Here is an 18,849-nt window from a genome sequence, read left to right on the forward strand (position 1 = left end):
CGCCGCGAGGAGAAAAGCGGCGGCCGGAGGGCCCGCGGCCGGGCCGCCGGGGTGAGCGTGCCGAGGCGGCTGCGGCGCAGGCTTCCAGGTGGGTGCGGGTCCCCGGACGGGGCGAGAGTTCGCGCTCCGGGTGAAGATCCCGAGTCCCCGACCCCAGCCTTGCGGCCCCTTCGGCGGGCGGGCGGGGGACGCCGGTTGCAGGGGCGGGGCTGGGTCCCGCCAAGGCCCCTCAACTTTAGCCGGACGCCTGGGGCTGGGCGGGAGTGAGGAACGCGAACCCAGGGGAGAGGGCTTGCGGGAGACAAAGGCTCCGCCCGGGGGTCGTGTGGGTCTTTGTGCGGACACGTGCATCTCATGTTTGTGGGTCTTTGTGGATTTGCAGTCGGGGACGCGCTGCTGCCGGTGCCTTTGTGTATCCGTGGCTTTGCGCGGCTGCTTTGCGCCGGTGTCCACGTTTGCAGGCCTGCGCTTGGCTGTGGGCGTCGGTGGGCGCATCGCGTGTGTCCGCATACGTGGTCGGTGCCTGCCGACGTGTCTGGGCTGGGTGTCCACAGAGGGTGTGCGCGCTGAGAGCCCAACTCCGCCCCACCTCCCCGCTCCCCCGCTGTCCACTCGGGCCCACGACTTGGCTCCAAACTTTTCTCCCGGTTCCTCGGGCAACAGCCCCAGTCCTCCCCACCGCAGCCCGGCCGGGGGCGCCGGCAGCCCTCCTCCTCCCCCTCCTGAGGTCCCAGGACCGCAAGGGGCTGCGATGGGATTGGTGGTCGGGGGGATCGGCAGCGCCTGGGGACTGGCCGGGCAGGGGCTGGGAGGAGCGTGCGGATTCCCCCGCAGACCCCGGCTGGGAGGAGGAGGTGAGAGGTGGGTCCCGGGCTCCGGTCCTGGGCTGGGGAAAGTAAGGGACAGGGCGGCTGGCGTTGCCCTCCCCGCGCTTCTTAGAAAGAGTGTGACCCAGAGAGTTGTATCTGTTTGGTGGGGAGACAGGCTCCGCTTTGAGACCCGCTCTCCGTTTGCAGCCCGCCCCCGGGAAAGGGGGACCAACCCTCCGACCTGGTAGGGGAGCGAGCGACTGCCAGTTCAGATCATGCCCGAGGCGCCGGCTCGCAGGACCCGGAGCTGGGCTGGGGGCCGTGGGAGCCTCGCACACACAGGTTTCAACTGGGACGGCCACTGGCCCACTGTGCGGCGCTGGCAAGTTGCTCAGCTTCGCGGAGTCGCGGTCACTCTGGCACGGACAGGGCGAGAACTCCCTCGCGGCTTGGGGCGTGCGGTGGGAATAACCCGCGCTGCTGGAGCCGGGCGGAGAGCAGCGCCAGCCCACTTTTGGCCTGGCGAGGAGGTGACTCAAGACCTTCGATCCTTCTTTCATCGTTGTGCGCCCTGCCTTCCGGATAAGTCTAGACTTGCAGCGCCTGGGACTGACCGGAGAAGGGGGAGCTCAGAGCGGCAGGAGCCTGCTGGGCTTTTGAGCCTAAGTCGCAAAGGTAACCCTAAACACCCTCCTCCCCACCGCTCACTCCAGTCTTTAACCTAGAGCTTTGTCGGATGCTGCAGACATGATGGAAGGGCACAGGCCGCTAACCTGGGAAAGAGACAACTGTGGGCATTTTCCTTTCCCTCTCCGGCCTCAGTTTCCCTTCTGTAAGGGGAAGTATTGAGAGCCTCTTCTGTTCTGGCTGACTGCTTCAGATCCCAGAACCTAGAAACACTTTGATGTTTAACCTACACCTCCATTCTGACCTGACCTATTCCCAGGCACTACTTTGCTGCCCAGGAAGGCTGCAATGCTACAGCCACCAGGCTTCCACCTACCCTTCCTCCAACACCAGGAAAGGCAAAAGCTGATCAATGAGTCAAAATGGAAAGGGAAGGGAGGGGATTGACCTTTTCTCCTCTTACTTTTAAATGACAGTTTGTGGGTGGTAGAGTCCAGATCAGTTTTCTTCTTAATCATAACTCTTGGGTCAACACAGGGGATGCACTTAAGAGTTCATGCTTCCTTTTTCAGAGCAAGGCTGGCCTGGGCACTGAGGACACTTCATAAAGAGGGTTGAGTCCTCCCTGAAAGCCCCCTGGCCAAAGCAAGTCCTAAGAGGGGTTCTGTGGGAATAACCCAGGGGAGGGGCCTCACCGGAGGTTCCTCCTGCTGCGGTTTTGAAGTCAGTGGGTACACAGAGGGGAGGCAGGAAGTATCTCCCACCAAAGGATCAGCATGTGCAGGACCTGTGCATGAAAACAGCACAGGTGGTCCGCATGGTGGATCGGCAGACACAAGGTCTTGAGGGTGGTGAACTGGAATTGAACTTGACGCTGGGAAGGCAGGGACCAAATCACCAAGGCCTTGAATGCCAGGCGGAGAAGTGGGATTTGACCTTGTAGGCAATGGAGAGCTCCTGGAGGATTTAAACAGATACAGCAGGGTGGGGTTGGTAATTCTGTGAAACCGGTCTCTGGCTTGTGGGTGGTGCTGGAGGTCAGGAGACCAAGCTGGAGGCAGAGTGATCCAGCCTCTTAGAGTCAAAGGACCCGGATTTTACTCCCACCCCATTGCTTCCTACCTCTGTGGCCTGGGACAAGTAACTTATTTAAAATGTGAGGATATTAATTCTTGCTCCACTGATCTGGTGTATTAAATAAGATGATGAATTACATGTGCAAATAAATGAAAAGTGGTTTCTACTATGTATTACATTGTGTAGACAGAAATTCACTGGATTGCACCGACAATAGAAGGCAGAGACAGCATTGACTCTGGTCCTAAACCTGATTTCACCAGCGGGCAGAGCCCTAAGCATCCTGCAGGGTTGCACCAATTGTTATGTTCCCCACAAAGCAGAAGGGAGCTTTCTGTCCATCTACACCGATTCGTAGATGGCCACAGAAGTGGGCCAGTACCTTGACAGGGGCAGCCCAAGGGCCATGGGAGCTCACAGCATGGGTGGTCTTTCCTGGGTGAGGGGCAGGTTAGACTGGGAAAGCCTCACAGAGGAGGGGGCTTTTTGAATCAAATGTATGAGAATTTGCTGGTAGACAAAGAAGGGTATCTTTGTCTTCATCAGAGGGAACAACCTGTGCAAAAAGGCAGGTGGCTCTAGAAAAGTCACAGGCCTCTAGACTAGAAAGCTGTCTCTGTGGGATGGGTTTGAAAGAGGGAGCTGTGGTAGGGTCCTGGTCTTCTGTTGGGAAGTGCATTCTGGTGCCCAGCATGGCTGGCAGTTGAAGTCAGGGGCCAGGAGTGAGGCTGTTGCAGCAGGTCTCCTGAGCCTGACCTGGACAGTGGGAGGTGACTGTCCAGCTTAGGGATGTGGGAGAGGGAAGACAGTGATTCCACCAACCCAGGGGGAACTGCGGATCTGATGCTGAGCCCTCATGCTGTCACAGGCAACACAGCAGCTTCTGCCTGCTTTGGCCTCTGAGACCTTTCCAGTTCGCCCTTCCCAGTCTCCTGGGAGTGCCTTGTCAGCACCTCGTAGCCACACCGGGATCCTGGATGGTATGTGGAGAGAAGATCCAAGGCCTCTGGGATGAATTGTGGATTCTTCTCCATCTTCAGCCCCTGCCTTGCCTCAGGATTTGCTGGTGTCACAGCACCTTTTTCTTCCCTGGTCCCTAAAATCACTCACTGGGGACAGGAACCAACATTCAGTGAATACCAGTGTGTGCCAGGCCGGGTCTGGGTCTTCACTTTGCCTCATGTAATCATCACAGTGACCCATTGGGACCAGCATGGGGAATATCACCATGTTACGGATGAGGACTCAGAGGGGTGAGGGCACGAACAAGCCTCAGAGCAGTGAAGGCCCTGTAGGGTTGGAACCCAGACTGCCTGGTTACAGAACCCTTGCCCTCTGCCCCGTAGCGCCTCCTCGTGTGTCCATGTACGCTGCCTCAAGTTGATGGGAACTTGAAAATCTTCAGGAAGAAGACATACTGGAAGGAAAATATCCTATTGGGAGCCTTGCCCATCTCCCTGTAGATTTTCCTCCTTGGGTAAGTTGTTAGGCTTACGGGTCCCTGGGATCATGTCATGGAGGAGACCAGGTACTGGATGTCAGAATACCTGGGTCCTGGTCCAGCCCCATCCTCTCTGGCTGTGTGACTCTGGACAGATCACAGAATCTCTGTGGACTTCTTTACGCAGCTGTAAAGTAGATACGATGCCGTCTAACCTGCTGATTCTGCAGGGTGACTGAACAGATGGTAGTTGAGGAAGCATGGGAGAGGTTGAGAGGTGTCCTTTGGTGAGGTAGCGGTATTCTAGATGCTTGGTGCATCTTCACATGGTGTCTGCTCTGTACCAGGCTCGGTGCTCAGCTTCAAGGGCATAAAAAGGAACCTAATACCATCCCTGCCCACAGTAGGATAGACAGGTAAACATGTAAGTACAGTTCAGCATGACCAGGTCTAAGCTGTCTTGCACATGTGCTCATTTGGAAGCTGAGGCAGAGTGGATTTGGAGCTAAGACATCTGGGGTTAAGTCCTGGGTCCTCTCCTTCCCAGCTGAATATCATCCATTCCCATGTCTGCAAAACAGGGACAGTATCCCCTGGGTCAAGGCTGTGGTGAGGCAGAAGTGAGATGCTGATGGAGAGCACATGGTGGGCTGCTGTGTTTGTCCAGATGTGCTGCATTAGCGGGTCTGTTGCAAGAGCTGGCCCTCGGGGCTCCGGGAGTCTGGCCTTGAAATTCTTTCTGCCTTGCATTTCCAGAGCTGACAAAGTGGTTGGAGGGCAGGACATTTCTGAAAACCGTCCACCTGGGGATTTCCTTGGCATCAGCTTGAGTGAGCTCATGACTGAGGGGAGCAGGGTGGGAGGCAGCTCTGCATTGAGGAACAGCCGGTTGAGACAAAGGCCAGTCTCAGGAGGGTGCTGGGGCTCTGTGCCAGTGGGGCCCTGTGCCAACAGTGCCCTGTGGAAGTTGTTGAGGGCAGTGGGAGGAGCTGGAAAACTTTACAGACCAGAGATGCTGTAGTGCAGCACCAGGGTCAGGCAGCTGGGGCCAGGTGGGTTCAATCTGGAACCCAACACCCAGAGAGCTGTCCTTATCAGCAGACACCAGGGAAGTGACTGGAGAATGTCATCACAGGCAGTCTCGGACCTGCTGCACTCCTGGGCTGCACTAGGAACTTGGTTGGGGAGGAACATGAAGGATCACATGGTGACTGCCTTTAGAAGGCTTAACAAATCACCGTCATTGTCTACCACACATTGAGTACTTGTATAGCAGATAGTGAGTGGAATGCCTGCCATTCGGTCACTTAATTCTTTCAACAATCCTGTGCTCTTAGCCCTGCTGAGGACCCTCGGAGCGGGTCCCAAGACTTACCCAAGGCTGGTGGGTACAGAGCTAGGTTCACATCTTGTCTGGGTCTTGCAGTTGACCGGTTCATCCTGCTCTTCCTCCACGCACCCTCTAGGCCTGGCTCTGATCCCAGGTGGGGGAAAGAACACACAGTTAAAGTAGGCATGGCACTGCCCCATGCTGCTCACACATCAAGTAGGAAAACAGCAGGTAACTCATGGCAGAGAATTTACTGAAGGAGGCCTGTGGGTAGCCTGTGGGGTGAGAGGCCAGGAGGGAGGGGTGGGGGGGACTGAGTGGACAGAACAGGCTTTGTTCTGCTGGGAGCAGGCCAGGGGCAGGCAGGATGGATGCATGCAGTTCTGGCAGTCACATGAGGCATCAGGTCCTAGGTCCTGGGCCCTGCTCTGCCATTCCTTGCTGTCACTGCCCCTCTCCGGGCCCCAGTCACCCATGATCCCCAAGGGGCCGTCTAGCTCCAAAGCCCTGGAATTCTCCAACTTTGGAGATGTGTTAGCAGAGGGTGAGAGTTGTTCAGAGTCCATCAAGGTGAAGGCTGTTCCCACTCTGGCTGTCAAGGAGGGTTCAAATCCACATGGGGGGCTGGGGACAGGTAGGAGGGGAGAAGAAGGTGGTGACAACTTGCAGGTGCCTCGTGCATGGGAGAACTTGATTTCTATAAGTAAAAAGCAGAACCCAAGAGGTTTCTGGTAAGGAGAGTGATGTGGCCAAAGCTGTTTTAGAGATGTCTCATAGCAGTGTGTGAGGTGTCACCTGGGGAGACCTGCCTGGGGCCTGTTGGGGCCGTAACATTTACTCTTTGTCCTTGCAGACCATCAGCAAACTTAGAGTCACTGTGGACCTGGCCCCATGGGCCCAACAATGCATGATTCATGGCCCTTGCACTGGAAGGTCTTACAGTATATCCCCCAATCCACAGATGGATGTGGTTTCTAAGCCCTTGTCCTCCTGTTCTTGTGTTATATAATCTGGTCAATCAGTGGGTATCTTTTATCTGCAGGTCATGGTTTGGAAAAAAATGTTGAATCTTGACCGAAAGATCCCTTTCCTTCTCAGCCTTCTTTGGTGGCTACCAGTCTTCATTTCTCTTTCTCCTGGGGGTAGAGTACGGGTCCCAGAGGGAGGCAATGTGAATACTGTTACACAGATAAGAAAATCAAGGCTCAAAGAAATAAAGAAAACAGGGAAGGTCACACAGATAGTGGCAGACCTAGGACTAGAGCCCTAGTCTCCTGGGTCCAAAGCTGGTGTTAGTGATCTTGTTATAAGTTGGTCTTCTATTCTCATTGCTGGTCTGTAAGCCCCATCAGGACAGGGACCCTAGTATCTGTCTCGTCACCACCACCCCCTGCCCCCTACTCCCCACTCCCTCCTGGCTTAGCCCAGTGCTTTGTATATACTTAGTAGAAATTTAGAAATTTAGGATAATGAATGTGCTTTTGTTAAACTTTAAAATCCCAAAACCCTGGAGTTGGATTATCTAAACTGAACCTCTTAATGTGAAGCTGGAAACTGAGGCACAGAAAGGGGAAGAGACTTGTTCAGAGATGAGATGAGGACAGTCCATGGCAGAACAGGCACTGAGACCTAGGGCTCCTGACAGTCCTGCAGGACTTATCTTGTCACCAGGTACAGTTGCCCTGTCACCTCCCTGTGAGTGTCCCAGAGTGTGGGGAGGGACGTAGTTGGTGACTGTGTCTCAGTCTACCATTGGCTGCACATCTGTCAGTGTCCTGGCACTGTGCTGGGTGTTTCACACAAGCAATCTCTAGCCCTTGCGGCAACTCCTTGAGGAAGGGATTGTTAACTCCATTTTCACTCTCCATGACTTCTGATATGGTTTGGCTGTGCCCCCACCCAAATCTGAACTTGAATTGTCTCTCCCAGAATTCCCATGTGTTGTGGGAGGGACCCAGTGGGAGGTAATTGAATACAGGAAGCTTTTGCTTCCTCCTCATTCTCTTTTGCCACTGCCATGTAAGAAGTGCCTTTTGCCCTCTGCCATGATTGTGAGACCTTCCCCAGCCACGTGGAACTGTTAAGTTCAATTAAACCTCTTTCTTTTTTATGTTGCCCAGTCTCGGGTATGTCTTTATCAGCAGCATGAAAAAGGACTAGTACAGTAAATTGGTACCAGTAGAGTGGGGCGTTGCTGAAAAGATACCCAAAATATGGAAGCAACTTTGGACCTGGGTAACAGGCAGAGGTTGAAACAGTTTGGAGGGTTCAGAAGAGGACAGGAAAATGCGGGAAAGCTTGGAACTTCCTAGAGACTTGTTGAATGGCTTTGCCCCAAATCCTGATGACAATGTGGACAATAAAGTCCAGGCTGAGGTGGTCTCAGATGGAAATGAGGAACTTGTTGGGAACTGGAGCAAAAGTGACTCTTGTTATGTTTTAGCAAAGAGACAGCAGCAATTTGCTCCTGCCCTAGAGATTTGTGGAACTTTGAACTTGAGAGTTATGATTAGGGTATCTAGCAGAAGAAATTTCTAAGCAGCAAAGCATTCAAGAGGTGACCTGGGTGCTGTTAAAGGCATTCTGTTTCATAAGGGAAGCAGAGCATAAAAGTTTGGAAAATTTGTAGCTTGACAATGCATTAGAAAAGAAAATCCCATTTTCTGAGGAGACATTTAAGCCAGCTGCAGAAATTTGCATAAGTAACTTGGAGCTGAATGTTAATTCCCAAGACAATGGGGAAAATGTCACCAGGGCATGTCAGAGTTCTTCAAGGCAGCCCTTCTCATCACAGGCCTGGAGGTGTAGGAGGAAAAAAAGGGTTTCTCGGGCCAGGCCCAGGATCTCCATGCTGTGTGCAGCCTAGGGACTTGGTGTCCTGTGTCCCAGATGCTCCAGCCATGACTAAAAGGGGCCAAGGTACAGCTCAGCCATGGCTTCAGAGGGTGCAAGCCCCAAGACTTGGCAGGTCCCAGAACCATCATTCACTGGCCTTGGGCAGGTGACCCAATCTCTTTGAGGATCCACAAAAGGAGATAATTGTTCATTTTACAAAACCCAAACCAAAGCTCAACAGCACTTGGCAGCTTCCACATGGTGTGGAGCCTGTGGGTGCACAGAAGTCAAGAATTGAGGTTTGGGAACCTCTGCCTAGATTTCAGAAGATGTATGGAAACACCTGGATGCCCAGGCAAAAGTTTGCTGCAGTGGTGGGACCCTCATGGAGAACCTCTGCAAGGGTGGTGCAGAAAGGAAATGTGGGGTCACAGTAGAGTCCCTACTGGGGCACCGCCTAGTGGAGCTATGAGAAGAGGGGCACCATCCTCTAGACCGCAGAATGGCAGATCCACCAACAGCTTGCACTGTGCACCTGGAAAAGCTGCAGACACTCAATGCCAGTCCGTGAAAGCAGCCAGAAAGGTACCCTGCAAAGCCACGGGGTGGAGCTGCCCAAGACCATGGGAACCCACCTCTTGCATCAGCATGACTCAGATATGCAAGATATGGAGTCAAAGGCGATCATTTTGGAACTTTAAGATTTGACTGCCCTGCTGGATTTTGAACTTGCCTGGGTCCTGTAGCCCCTTTGTTTTGGCTAATTTCTTCATGTGGAACAGCTATGTTTACCCAATGCCTGTACCCCCATTGTATCTAGGAAGTAACTAACTTGCTTTTGGTTTTACAGGCTCATAGGTGGAAGAGACTTGTCTCAGATGAGACGTTGGACTGTGGACTTTTGGGTTAATACTGAAATGAGTTAAGACTTTGGGGGACTGTTGGGAAGGCATGATTGGTTTTAAAATGTGAGAACATGAGATTTGGGAGGGACCAGGGGTGGGAATGATACAGTTTAGCTGTGCCCAAACCCAAATCTCAACTTGAATTGTATCTCCCAGAATTCCCATTTGTTGTGGGAGGGACCCAGTGGGAAGTAATTGAATCATGGGGGCCAGTCTTTCCCAAGCTATTCTCATGATAGTGAATAAGTCTCATGAGATCTGACGGGTTTATCAGGGGTTTCAGCTTCTGCTTCCTCCTCATTCTTTCTTGCCACTGCCATGTAAGAAGTGCCTTTCGCCCTCCACCATGATTGTTAGACCTTCCCCAGCCACGTGGAATTGTAAGTCCAATTAAACCTCTTTCTTTTGTAAATTGCCCAGTCTTGGGTATGTCTTTATCAGCAGCATGAAAACAGACTAATACAACTTCCCAGAGTTGCACAGTGTAGCAAGTCACTCCTGCTAAAGATGGTCAGCCACCTTCCTTTTCCCATCTTCAGTTCCTCTGCTCTAAAATGGGGATGAGACTGCTGGCTCACAGAGTGACTGTGTGGACTGAATGAAAGCATGTGTGTCCAGCACTAGCAGAGAGTGAGGACTGGCCCTGACTGTCATTGTTGGCACTTCCCACTGCCAATGCCCAGCCCTGGGCATAGGCCCGGCACAGAGCAGGAACCCCGGGAGAGGTGTCCACTGTGCAGGGCTGAGCAAGGAACCTAGTCCAGTGCCCTGGGAGCATCTGCGAACAGTTACCTAGGTAACTCCTGCCTCTTTACATCAGGTGCCTCTTTATATCGGCTGTTACTACCATTGCCTCAGTTCTGTATCTTCTGGCTGCTGGGTTATGACCGCCCTGTGCATGTGCACAGCCCTTCACAGTTGGCAGTAAGGGTTAATCAACTTAGGTGAAGAGGGCAGGGCAGAAATTGCCACCCTTTAGTGCAGAGGACAAGGCTGAGACTTTAAGAGGGTCAGCGAGAGGTCCCCTCTGGTGGGAGTGGATTTGGGCAGTGTTTTGAGTTGCTGGTTATGTAAGTGGGAGCTCATACGAGGCCATTTGGCATTTCACGGACCCCTTGTATAATCCCCTCTGGGAATCAAAGGGTAATCTTGGGGCCTTTGTGGTGTTTGTTTAAACCCCAGGAAGGGTGGGTATGAATGAGCAGATCAGTTTAGCAGGGGAGGTGGGGCCTTTGGTGGTAATGAGCCCTGCGGTGAGGAGCTCACCCAGGGGAACAAAGGGGGCCTGGAGCAACTTAATATTTTCCTTTTGGTTCCAGACATTGGAACACTCTGTCCTGCCTTGGTTGGGACCATGCCCAGGACGCACCTGGGCTGGATTTAATCCTGAAATTGGCCTCTACAAAAGAAAGAGGTGGGAGAGGAGGGGCCTACATGGGGATGGGGGCAGGGGAGAAGAGTCCCACTTTTCCCTGCCCCTGGGCAAAGCCAGAGTGCAGATCAAGTGGCTAGCTCTTTAAAGTTTCATGCAAGGCTGGTAATACAATCCTGCTCCCTCCCTCCCCACCCACCTTCCAGTCTGGAAGCGGGGCAGGTCCCTGGTCCATCTCCTCCCCCCATCTCACCTCCTTCCTGAAGGGCAGAGGGAGGGATGGGCAGGAGGGCAGGGGGCCCAGAGCAGGGCCACCCAGATGAAGAACCCTGCTAGAAGGAAGCTTAGTGCCTTCTGTCTCCCAGACTGCAGGCCGCTGTGCAGGGCAGGGGTGACCACAGACTATCCAATTCGTCTAGTTAGAGGCTCCCACTGCCCAGCCCTCTGCTTCTCATGCTAGCACCACTGAGCACCAGCATCCCAGGAGCTACAGTGGACGTGAACACAGGCTTTGAATCCAACAGCAGTGGGTGGTGTGACCACTAGATGTGACAACACATATGTAGCGCCCGGCATCTGTGGCAGCCACCACTGTAATTGTACAGAGGGAACTGAGATCTGAGGAGGGACACTGGCTCGTGCCATAGTATGTGTCAGTGGGAAAAGCCCCTCCTGCATCCTGCCTCTCCACCAGCTACTCTGCCAGTCCAACTGGAGGCAATGCATATGAATATAGGAATTGGAGTATAGCAGGCCTGGGTCCCATTCCTGCCCTGCATTTTACTAGTTTGGGGTAAAGCCCTATTCCTCTCTCAGCCTCTGTTTCTTCATCTGTATAATGGGGGGAGCAGCCTAATTGCCTGCCCAAGGTTAAAGGAGGCACGAAAGAGGTGTAGTAGCTTAATCTGCTGGGGGAAGGGACAGGGTAAGGGGGAAAGGTACTCGGGACAGGTGTCCCCAGAACCCATCTGGGAGTATAGACACCCACGCTGGACACCAGGATGCCCAGTGAGAAGGGAAGATCCTGCCTCTGGATGACAGGCTAGGGGGACAGGGCAGGTGGAGTAGGGGTGCGGTGGGGTAGTCACTGCAGGCCCCATTGCAGGGAGGGAGCCCTGGTCTTGAAGTCTGGAGTGTGGGTCTCAGGCCTGGCTCAGCCCCAGCCAGACCACAGCAGTGGGCGGTGCTTTGTCTGTCAGTGTCCCCTCTAGTGCCACTCCACTCTGTTGTGTGGCTGTCCAAAAGTGTCTTAACGTAAGGCCCAGTCCCTTTTGGTAAAACAGAGAATTTTCTGCCTTGCAAGGGGGTCGTGAGGGTCAGATGTGACTGTGCTGTGGGGCAGCCAGAACAGCACCTGACACATAACACTTGCTCAGCAGAGAATGGGGCACCCTGGGCACACCCTACCCTCAGCCCAGTGGATGAGCCCCTCACCCGGGGGTCGGGGTCTAGACCAACCCAGGGACTCTGGACCATCAGAGCTGGAGAGGCCAGCCCGAGAAGCCGTCTAGTCTGGTGGGTTTCCTAACACCCTAGGCAGGGATGGTGGGCAGAAGTGGAGGGCTTCAGGTCCCCCTCACTTCAGCTAGACCAGGCCTGCCTTCATCTGCTGCTCTTGTTTAAGAAAGGAGTCTGCTTCTTCTAGTTGAAAATTCACCACCTAGCCTCACGCCCCTTTACCATACAGATGGAGAGGCAGAGGCCAGAGAGGAACTGGGTCTAGGAACTCTGGGGAGTGTTCCAGGAAGCATTCCAGGAGGTTGGGGCCTGTGACACCTTCCAACGGTGTCTAGACTGGGCTCATGTTCTGTGCGGTGGGTTTAGACCATCTGGTGCATTCAGTCCTCACCCATGGCTCTCTTTCTAGCCCCCACCATGCCGTGGCCCCTGCTGCTTCTGCTGGCCGTGAGTGGGGCCCAGACAACCCGGCCATGCTTTCCTGGGTGCCAGTGCGAGGTGGAGACCTTCGGCCTTTTCGACAGCTTCAGCCTGACTCGGGTGGATTGCAGTGGCTTGGGCCCCCACATCATGCCAGTGCCCATCCCTCTGGACACAACCCACTTGGACCTGTCCTCCAACCGGCTAGAGATGGTGAACGAGTCGGTGTTGGCGGGGCCGGGCTACACGACGCTGGCTGGCCTGGATCTCAGCCACAACCTGCTCACCAGCATCTCACCCACTGCCTTCTCCCGCCTTCGTTACCTGGAGTCGCTTGACCTCAGCCACAATGGCCTGACAGCCCTGCCAGCCGAGAGCTTCACCAGCTCACCCCTGAGTGACGTGAACCTTAGCTACAACCAGCTCCGGGAGGTCTCAGTGTCTGCCTTCACGACCCACAGTCAGGGCCGGGCACTACACGTGGACCTCTCCCACAACCTCATTCACCGCCTCGTGCCCCACCCCGCAAGGGCCGGCCTGCCTGCGCCCACCATTCAGAGCCTGAACCTGGCCTGGAACCGGCTCCATGCTGTGCCCAACCTCCAAGACTTGCCCCTGCGCTACCTGAGCCTGGATGGGAACCCTCTAGCTGTCATTGGTCCGGGTGCCTTCGCGGGGCTGGCAGGCCTTACACACCTGTCTCTGGCCAGCCTGCAGAGGCTCCCTGAGCTGGCGCCCTATGGCTTCCATGAGCTACCAGAACTGCAGGTCCTGGACCTGTCGGGCAACCCCAAGCTCAGCTGGGCAGGAGCTGAGGTGTTCTCAGGCCTGAGCTCCCTGCAGGAGCTGGACCTTTCGGGCACCAACCTGGTGCCCCTCCCTGAGGCGCTGCTTCTCCACCTCCCGGCACTGCAGAGTGTCAGCGTGGGCCAGGATGTGTGGTGCCGGCGCCTGGTGCGGGAGGGTGCCTACCCCCGGAGGCCTGGCTCCAGCCCCAAGGTGGCCCTGCACTGCGTAGACACCCGGGAATCTGCTGCTAGGGGGCCCAACATCTTGTGACGAATGGTGTGGCCCAGGGCCACATAGCAGACTGCTGTCCTGGGCTGCTTCTGGTCCCGAATGACTTATGTTCCATGTGCCAACACCAGTGGGGAGCCCGCAGGCCTATGTTGCAGCGTCACTGCAGGAGTTGTGGGCCTAGGAGAGGCTTTGGACCTGGGAGTCACACCTAACAGCAAAGTCTCACCCCTTTGTCTACATTGCTCCCCCAAACCATGAGCAGAGGGACTTCGATGCCAAACCAGACTCTGGTCCCCTCCTGCTTCTCTTCCCCACTTATCCCCCAAGTGCCTTCCCTCATGGCTGGGCCGGCCTGACCCGAGATGGGCAGAGGGTGGCTGCAACCCCCTGCTGCAAGGCAGAGTTCAGGTCCACTGGGCTGAGTGTCCCCTTGGGCCCGTGGCCCAGTCACTCAGGGGCATGAGTTTCTTTTCTAACATAGCCCTTTCTTTGCCATGAGGCCGTGAGACCCACTTCCTCCTTTTCTATTTCCCTAGAACCTTAATGGTAGAAGGAATTGCAAAGAATCAAGTCCACCCTTCTCATGTGACAGATGGGGAAACTGAGGCCTTGAGAAGGAAAAAGGCTAATCTGAGTTCCTAGGGGGCAGTGGCATGACTGGAGCACAGCCTCTGGCCTCCCAGCTGGGCCCATTGTACTTTCTTGTCTCCTCTAATAAGCCCCACCCTCCCCACCTGGGCTCCCCTTGCTGCCCTTGCCCATTCCCCATTAGCACAGGAGTAGCAGCAGCAGGACAGGCAAGAGCCTCACAAGTGTGACTGTGGGCCTGGTGACCAGCTGTGTGGCATGGGCTAAGTCACTCTGCCCTTCGGAGCCTCTGGAAGCTTTAGGGCACATGGGTTCTAGCCTAGCCAGTTTCTCACCCTGGGTTGGGGTCCCCCAGCATCCAGACTGGAAACCTACCCATTTTCCCCTGAGCATCCTCTAGATACTGCTCCAAGGAGTTGCTGCAGTTCTGGAGCCTCATCTGGCCGGGAGCTCCAAGGGGCCTCCTGGATTCAGTCCCCACTGGCCCTGAGTGCAACAGCCCTTGTCACCCTCCCAGGAATGCCGTGAAAGGAGGCAAGGTCTCCCCCACCCATGTCTATGCTCGACCCCCAGGGTAGCATCTCAGCTTCCAAACCCTGGGCTGTTTCCTTAGTCTTCATTTTATAAAAGTTGTTGCCTTTTTAATGGACTATCACTTTCAACCCGCCTGCCCCACCCCTGCTGGCGGGGGATGGAGACATGTCATTTGTAAAAGCAGAAAAAGGTTGCATTTGTTCACTTTTGTGATATTGTCCTGGGCCTGTGTTGTGGTGTTGGGGGAAGCTGGGCATCAGTGGCCACGTGGGCATCAGGGGCTGGCCCACAGAGACCCCACAGGGCAGTGAGCTCTGTCTTCCCCCACCTGCTTAGCCCATCATCTATCTGACTGGTCCTTGATTTAATAAACACCATAAAAAGTTCTTTGCTTCACTCAGCCAGTGTCCACTGGCAATCCCTGGGCTGGGCTCTGGGGCCACAAAGATGAATCAGGTTAGGCCATGCCCTGGGCAGCTTGTTCTCCCTGAAAAGCCTGATAATCTCAGGATTAGGGGAGTAAGGTGACGTGAGGGAGGGAGTTCCTGCACCCTGCTCACCTCTCATCTCCCCCGGCCCTCCCCGCTGTTCCTGTCACCCCAACTCCAGCCATAGCCATGAGCATGCCAGGCAGGCCCTTGCACACCTGTTCTCTTGCTCAGGTGTTACTATGGGACCTTGCCCTTGTCCTCACCCCTGTCTCTCAACCTCCTTCCCATCCAGTAGACCTAGTGCCTGCCGGTCCTCAGAAGCTTACCTAGCCCCTCCCACCTCTCTCCTCTGAACTGCAACAGTATTTTGTTCTTCCTTGGCGCTTCAACTGCTATGGTACCCCAGCTCCTGTTTGCACACTTCCACTGACAGAGATCAGGCTTGCAGCTCATCTGGGTGGCTCTGCTGTCACCAAGTTCTTCCTTCTAACTGGCCAGTCTACAGGGAATGTCTACCATCATCACTAATGTCAGGTTTTCCCTGATACCTACTCTGTGCCCAGAACATTCAGGCCATATGCACTGGTAGAGAGCTTGCCCATCTTGTAATCAGGCCTCCCCAGGGAGAAGTATCAACCTGAGGCCCTGGGTCCGAGGCTGGCACCCAGCGGTCAAGGTAGGAAAGGGCTGAGGCATGGCGCAGGGTGGTGAGGGGGAGAGGGAGGTCAGGGTGAGACTCCGGGCCCCCACAGTCCTCCTGTTCTACACCTCCCCCACATTTCCTGGGACAAGAGAGGCTTCAGATGGAGGTTGGGATCACGGTACTTTCAGCCACTGGGTCAGGGTTTTCCCAAGTCCCCGCTTGTGGAAGGAGTCCTTGAGGGAGGGCCATGGAACAAAAAGGCCTTAAACACAGGGCCAAAGTGCGGAGGCAGCGAAGGGAAGGAGCGGGCTTCTGCGGCAATCAGTTCTGGAGCAGGTCACCTCTGCCTGAGCTGCAGCTTCCTCCTCTGCAAAACTGGGCAGGGTGAAGGCCCAGTGAGATCATGGGCGTGGATGCCATCACGCTGAGCGGGCTCGTCCTTCCTGTTGGGGAACCTGCCCTGCACCCTGCAACCCTGGCCTCCTGCCAGCCATAAGGAGAGTGGAAGCCCCGGCGGGCCTAGCCGACCCGGGAGTCCCCGCGCCCCTCCTTCCCCTTGCGGACACTCCCGGCCCGCAGCGCCATCTCGTGCTCACGCATGGCCAGACACCCCAGGGCCAGGAGCCAGGCCCAGGGCGGCTGCAGAACAAAGTGGGCTGCGCTGTTTGCTTTATGAGGCCAGTCCCTCCACGCCTGCCGGACTACCCTCGCCCTGCCTTACTCCACCCTCCAGGAACCCTGGTGCTCAGGACGAGGGCCTTCGAATCTTACGCAATCAGGAAAATTAGTGCAAAGAATCCGTTTTGGAATTCACAGAAAGGGTTGAAATCTTGGGTTCATCACTAACCAGTTGTGTGATTTTTGACCAGGTCACTTCACTTCTCTGAACCTGGAAAATAGGGATGAAAATATCCCCCTCAAGGCCGGGCACGATGGCTCCTGCCTGTAATCCGAGCACTTTGGGAGGCTGAGGCAGGAGGATCGCTTGAGCTCAGGAATTCAAAACTAGGACTAGCCTGCGCAACATAATTTAAAAATTTAAAAATTAACCGGGCATGGTGACGCCTGTAGTCCCAGCTACTTGGGAGGCTAAAGTGGGAGGATGGCTTGAACCTGGGAGGCTGGGCGACAGAGCTAGACCCTGTTTAAAAAAAAAAAAAAGAAAAGAAAAGAAAACAGAGAAAAAGAAAGAGAAACAAAGAAAGAAAGAGGAAATATCTCCTTGATCCTGGGAGGTTGAGGCTGCAGTGAGCTGAGATTGTGCCACTGCACTCCAGCCTGAGTGACAGAGCTAGACCCTGAAAAAAAAAGGAAGGGAGGGAGGAAGGGTGGGAGGGAGAGAGAAAGGAAGGAAGGAAGGAAGGGAAAATAGCTCCCTCCACAGGACTTTATGAAGAAGAAATGAAGTAACATTTGTAGAGAACCAAATACTGTGCCTGGCACAAAATGACAGCCTGTAAGTGCTCTTTCCTGCCCTCATCCAGCTTCATAGAGCCTTCCGAGTAGCTGGGACTACAGGCTTGTGTCACCATGCTCAGCTAATATTTTATTTTTTAGTAGACAAGATCTCGTTTTGTTGCCCAGGCTGGTCTTGAACTCCTGAGCTCAACTTCATAGAGTTATGAAGTAGATTACAGAGCCATGTAGTCTGAGTCCGTTTTTTATAACTGTCACTCAGAACTGAAGAATTTTGTAAAGTTCTGGGACTGTAGAATCACAGAACAACACCTGGTAATCCACAGGGTCATGGAGTAGGTACTCACCGTCAGCTGTGGCCCAGCTCACCATCCTGGGTCAGCAGGGTCACCAGTCTCTTTATGCCTTTCATAGTAATGCAGCGGCCAGCTATGGTTATGTGTTCCTCATGCTTTGGGTACATGCCATCATCTCCTCACAACTGCACCAGGTTTTTTGTCACTATACAGTTGAAGAAACCAGCATAGGCCAGGCTTTATCTGTCAGATGGCAATTCTGACATTCTTCCTTGTCCTACCCCAGGGGCTGGGCCAGCTGTGTAAACCCCATGAATCAGAGAGGGTAGAGGTGCCCTGAGAGACCAGAGAGCACTGGGATTCCATTGCTTTTTCATTTTCAAATAAATTGGAGAAGTTAATGCAGTTCTACATAGCTCCAATCAGACTGTTGATTCTCGATCTTAGAGTATAAAAAGCCGAAGTTCAAAGTTAAAGTCCCTTCTCTCCTGGCCCCTTTTCACAGATGGGGAAACTGAGGCCCAGAGATGAGTAAGTTGCCATGGTCCATGGCCAGGATTCTGTGCTTCAGAACTGCCTGTATGATTTGTGCCTGTATCAAATGAAAATGTGGGGCCCCTTGTTCGAAGTTATTAGGATTTCAAGATGACAAGAACAGAGCATTAAACCAAGCACAGGGTCCTTCCATGGTTTCACTGCCCAAGAAGCCAGCCCTGCTGCGATTTGATTATCTCATTTCTAGAGGAGGGGCAAACACCCAGACAGTGTTGGTCAGGATGGCAGAAGAGAGTAGGTGTGGATTTGTGTGTAATCCAATCCCTCTGTAGTTCAGGAAGCCAATGAGACTCTTCCAAATTCAGAAATGTCCCTCTGTTGTTATCACACAATCCCCTGGTTTCCCCAAATTGCCATGGCCAAAAGGCTTTCAGAGGGAAAAGGTGGCTAAAGAGGTAGATTCTACCATCCAGCTGCCACCAAACCAGCTCATGAGCTGTTTTTCTGGACTGCCAGGAATATGGCGGGCAGAGGCCTACCCCTTACTCACTTTATATGCTTACAGAATTTAAAGTCCACCAGTGCTAACGCCCACGCATACCTAATCTCCACCAAGGGCAATGTCTGTGATAACAGAGGTCATCATAGGCTAATAGGGCCTTGCCCATCAATGTTCAGTGTTCCTTGTTGGCTAATGTTCACCAGGGTGCAAATGTGGGTTGATATCTAATGTTTATCATATGAATGATAGCTTCCACCAATGACCAATGTCCACAAAGGGAAAATGTCTGTTGGAGGCAGTGTCCACTGTATATCAGTGCCCAGTGTTCACTGGTAGCTAACTGCAATTATACTTGCTCTGTGCATCAATACCCAATGTCAGTCCATAGCTCAGCTTCTAACGACAGCAAATGTCTATCCAGTTAAGTCACATGCCCTGTGTTTATTCTTCTCTTTATTTATTTAAGTACTAGTGGTTCTGTCTACAGGGATTATTGTGTTTGTTGAGCTTGGAAGGAAATTCCTGTGTGTTTATTCTTTAGTTCCCAAAGCTATTTATTATTTTCTTTTGCATATCCATTAGATAGTCAAAGTGTTCTGAACTGGAGGTACAAACACATTTATGTTTCTTTTTGTCTTCCTTCCTTCCTT

General features: G+C 53.8%; 2 protein-coding genes across 3 annotated transcripts in view; both read left to right on the plus strand.

Annotated features, from left to right (window-relative positions):
* Positions 1-18,849, plus strand: part of LOC108543189 (uncharacterized) — a 33,843-nt gene that overhangs the window by 12,240 nt on the left and 2,754 nt on the right. The window contains exon 3 of the mRNA XM_017893531.1: positions 81-854. Coding sequence (XP_017749020.1) covers positions 81-854 — 774 coding nt within the window. The remainder of the gene's footprint in view (positions 1-80; positions 855-18,849) is intronic.
* TSKU (tsukushi, small leucine rich proteoglycan) lies at positions 7-14,810 on the plus strand. 2 transcript variants are annotated; one of them, XM_017893579.1, is made up of 3 exons: positions 39-88; positions 1,017-1,484; positions 12,264-14,810. In XM_017893579.1, the coding sequence occupies exons 2-3, from the start codon at positions 1,085-1,087 to the stop codon at positions 13,331-13,333; spliced, it is 1,470 nt and encodes a 489-aa protein (XP_017749068.1). In that variant the 5' UTR covers positions 39-88; positions 1,017-1,084; the 3' UTR covers positions 13,334-14,810. The 2 variants fall into 2 exon arrangements, with proteins under 2 accessions (XP_017749069.1, XP_017749068.1); XM_017893580.1 differs by lacking the exon at positions 1,017-1,484 and having other exon boundaries at positions 7-88.

The sequence above is a fragment of the Rhinopithecus bieti genome, unplaced genomic scaffold (genome assembly GCF_001698545.2).
Source record: "Rhinopithecus bieti isolate Rb0 unplaced genomic scaffold, ASM169854v2 scaffold_23868, whole genome shotgun sequence".
Lineage (NCBI taxonomy): Eukaryota > Metazoa > Chordata > Mammalia > Primates > Cercopithecidae > Rhinopithecus > Rhinopithecus bieti.

Coding starts and splice junctions, on each gene's coding strand:
- TSKU (XM_017893579.1), top strand. CDS start 1,085: ATGCCCGAGGCGCCGGCTCGCAGGACCCGGAGCTGGGCTGGGGGCCGT. Junction 1,485..12,263: donor TTTGAGCCTAAGTCGCAAAG/GTAACCCTAAAC, acceptor CTCTCTTTCTAG/CCCCCACCATGCCGTGGCCC.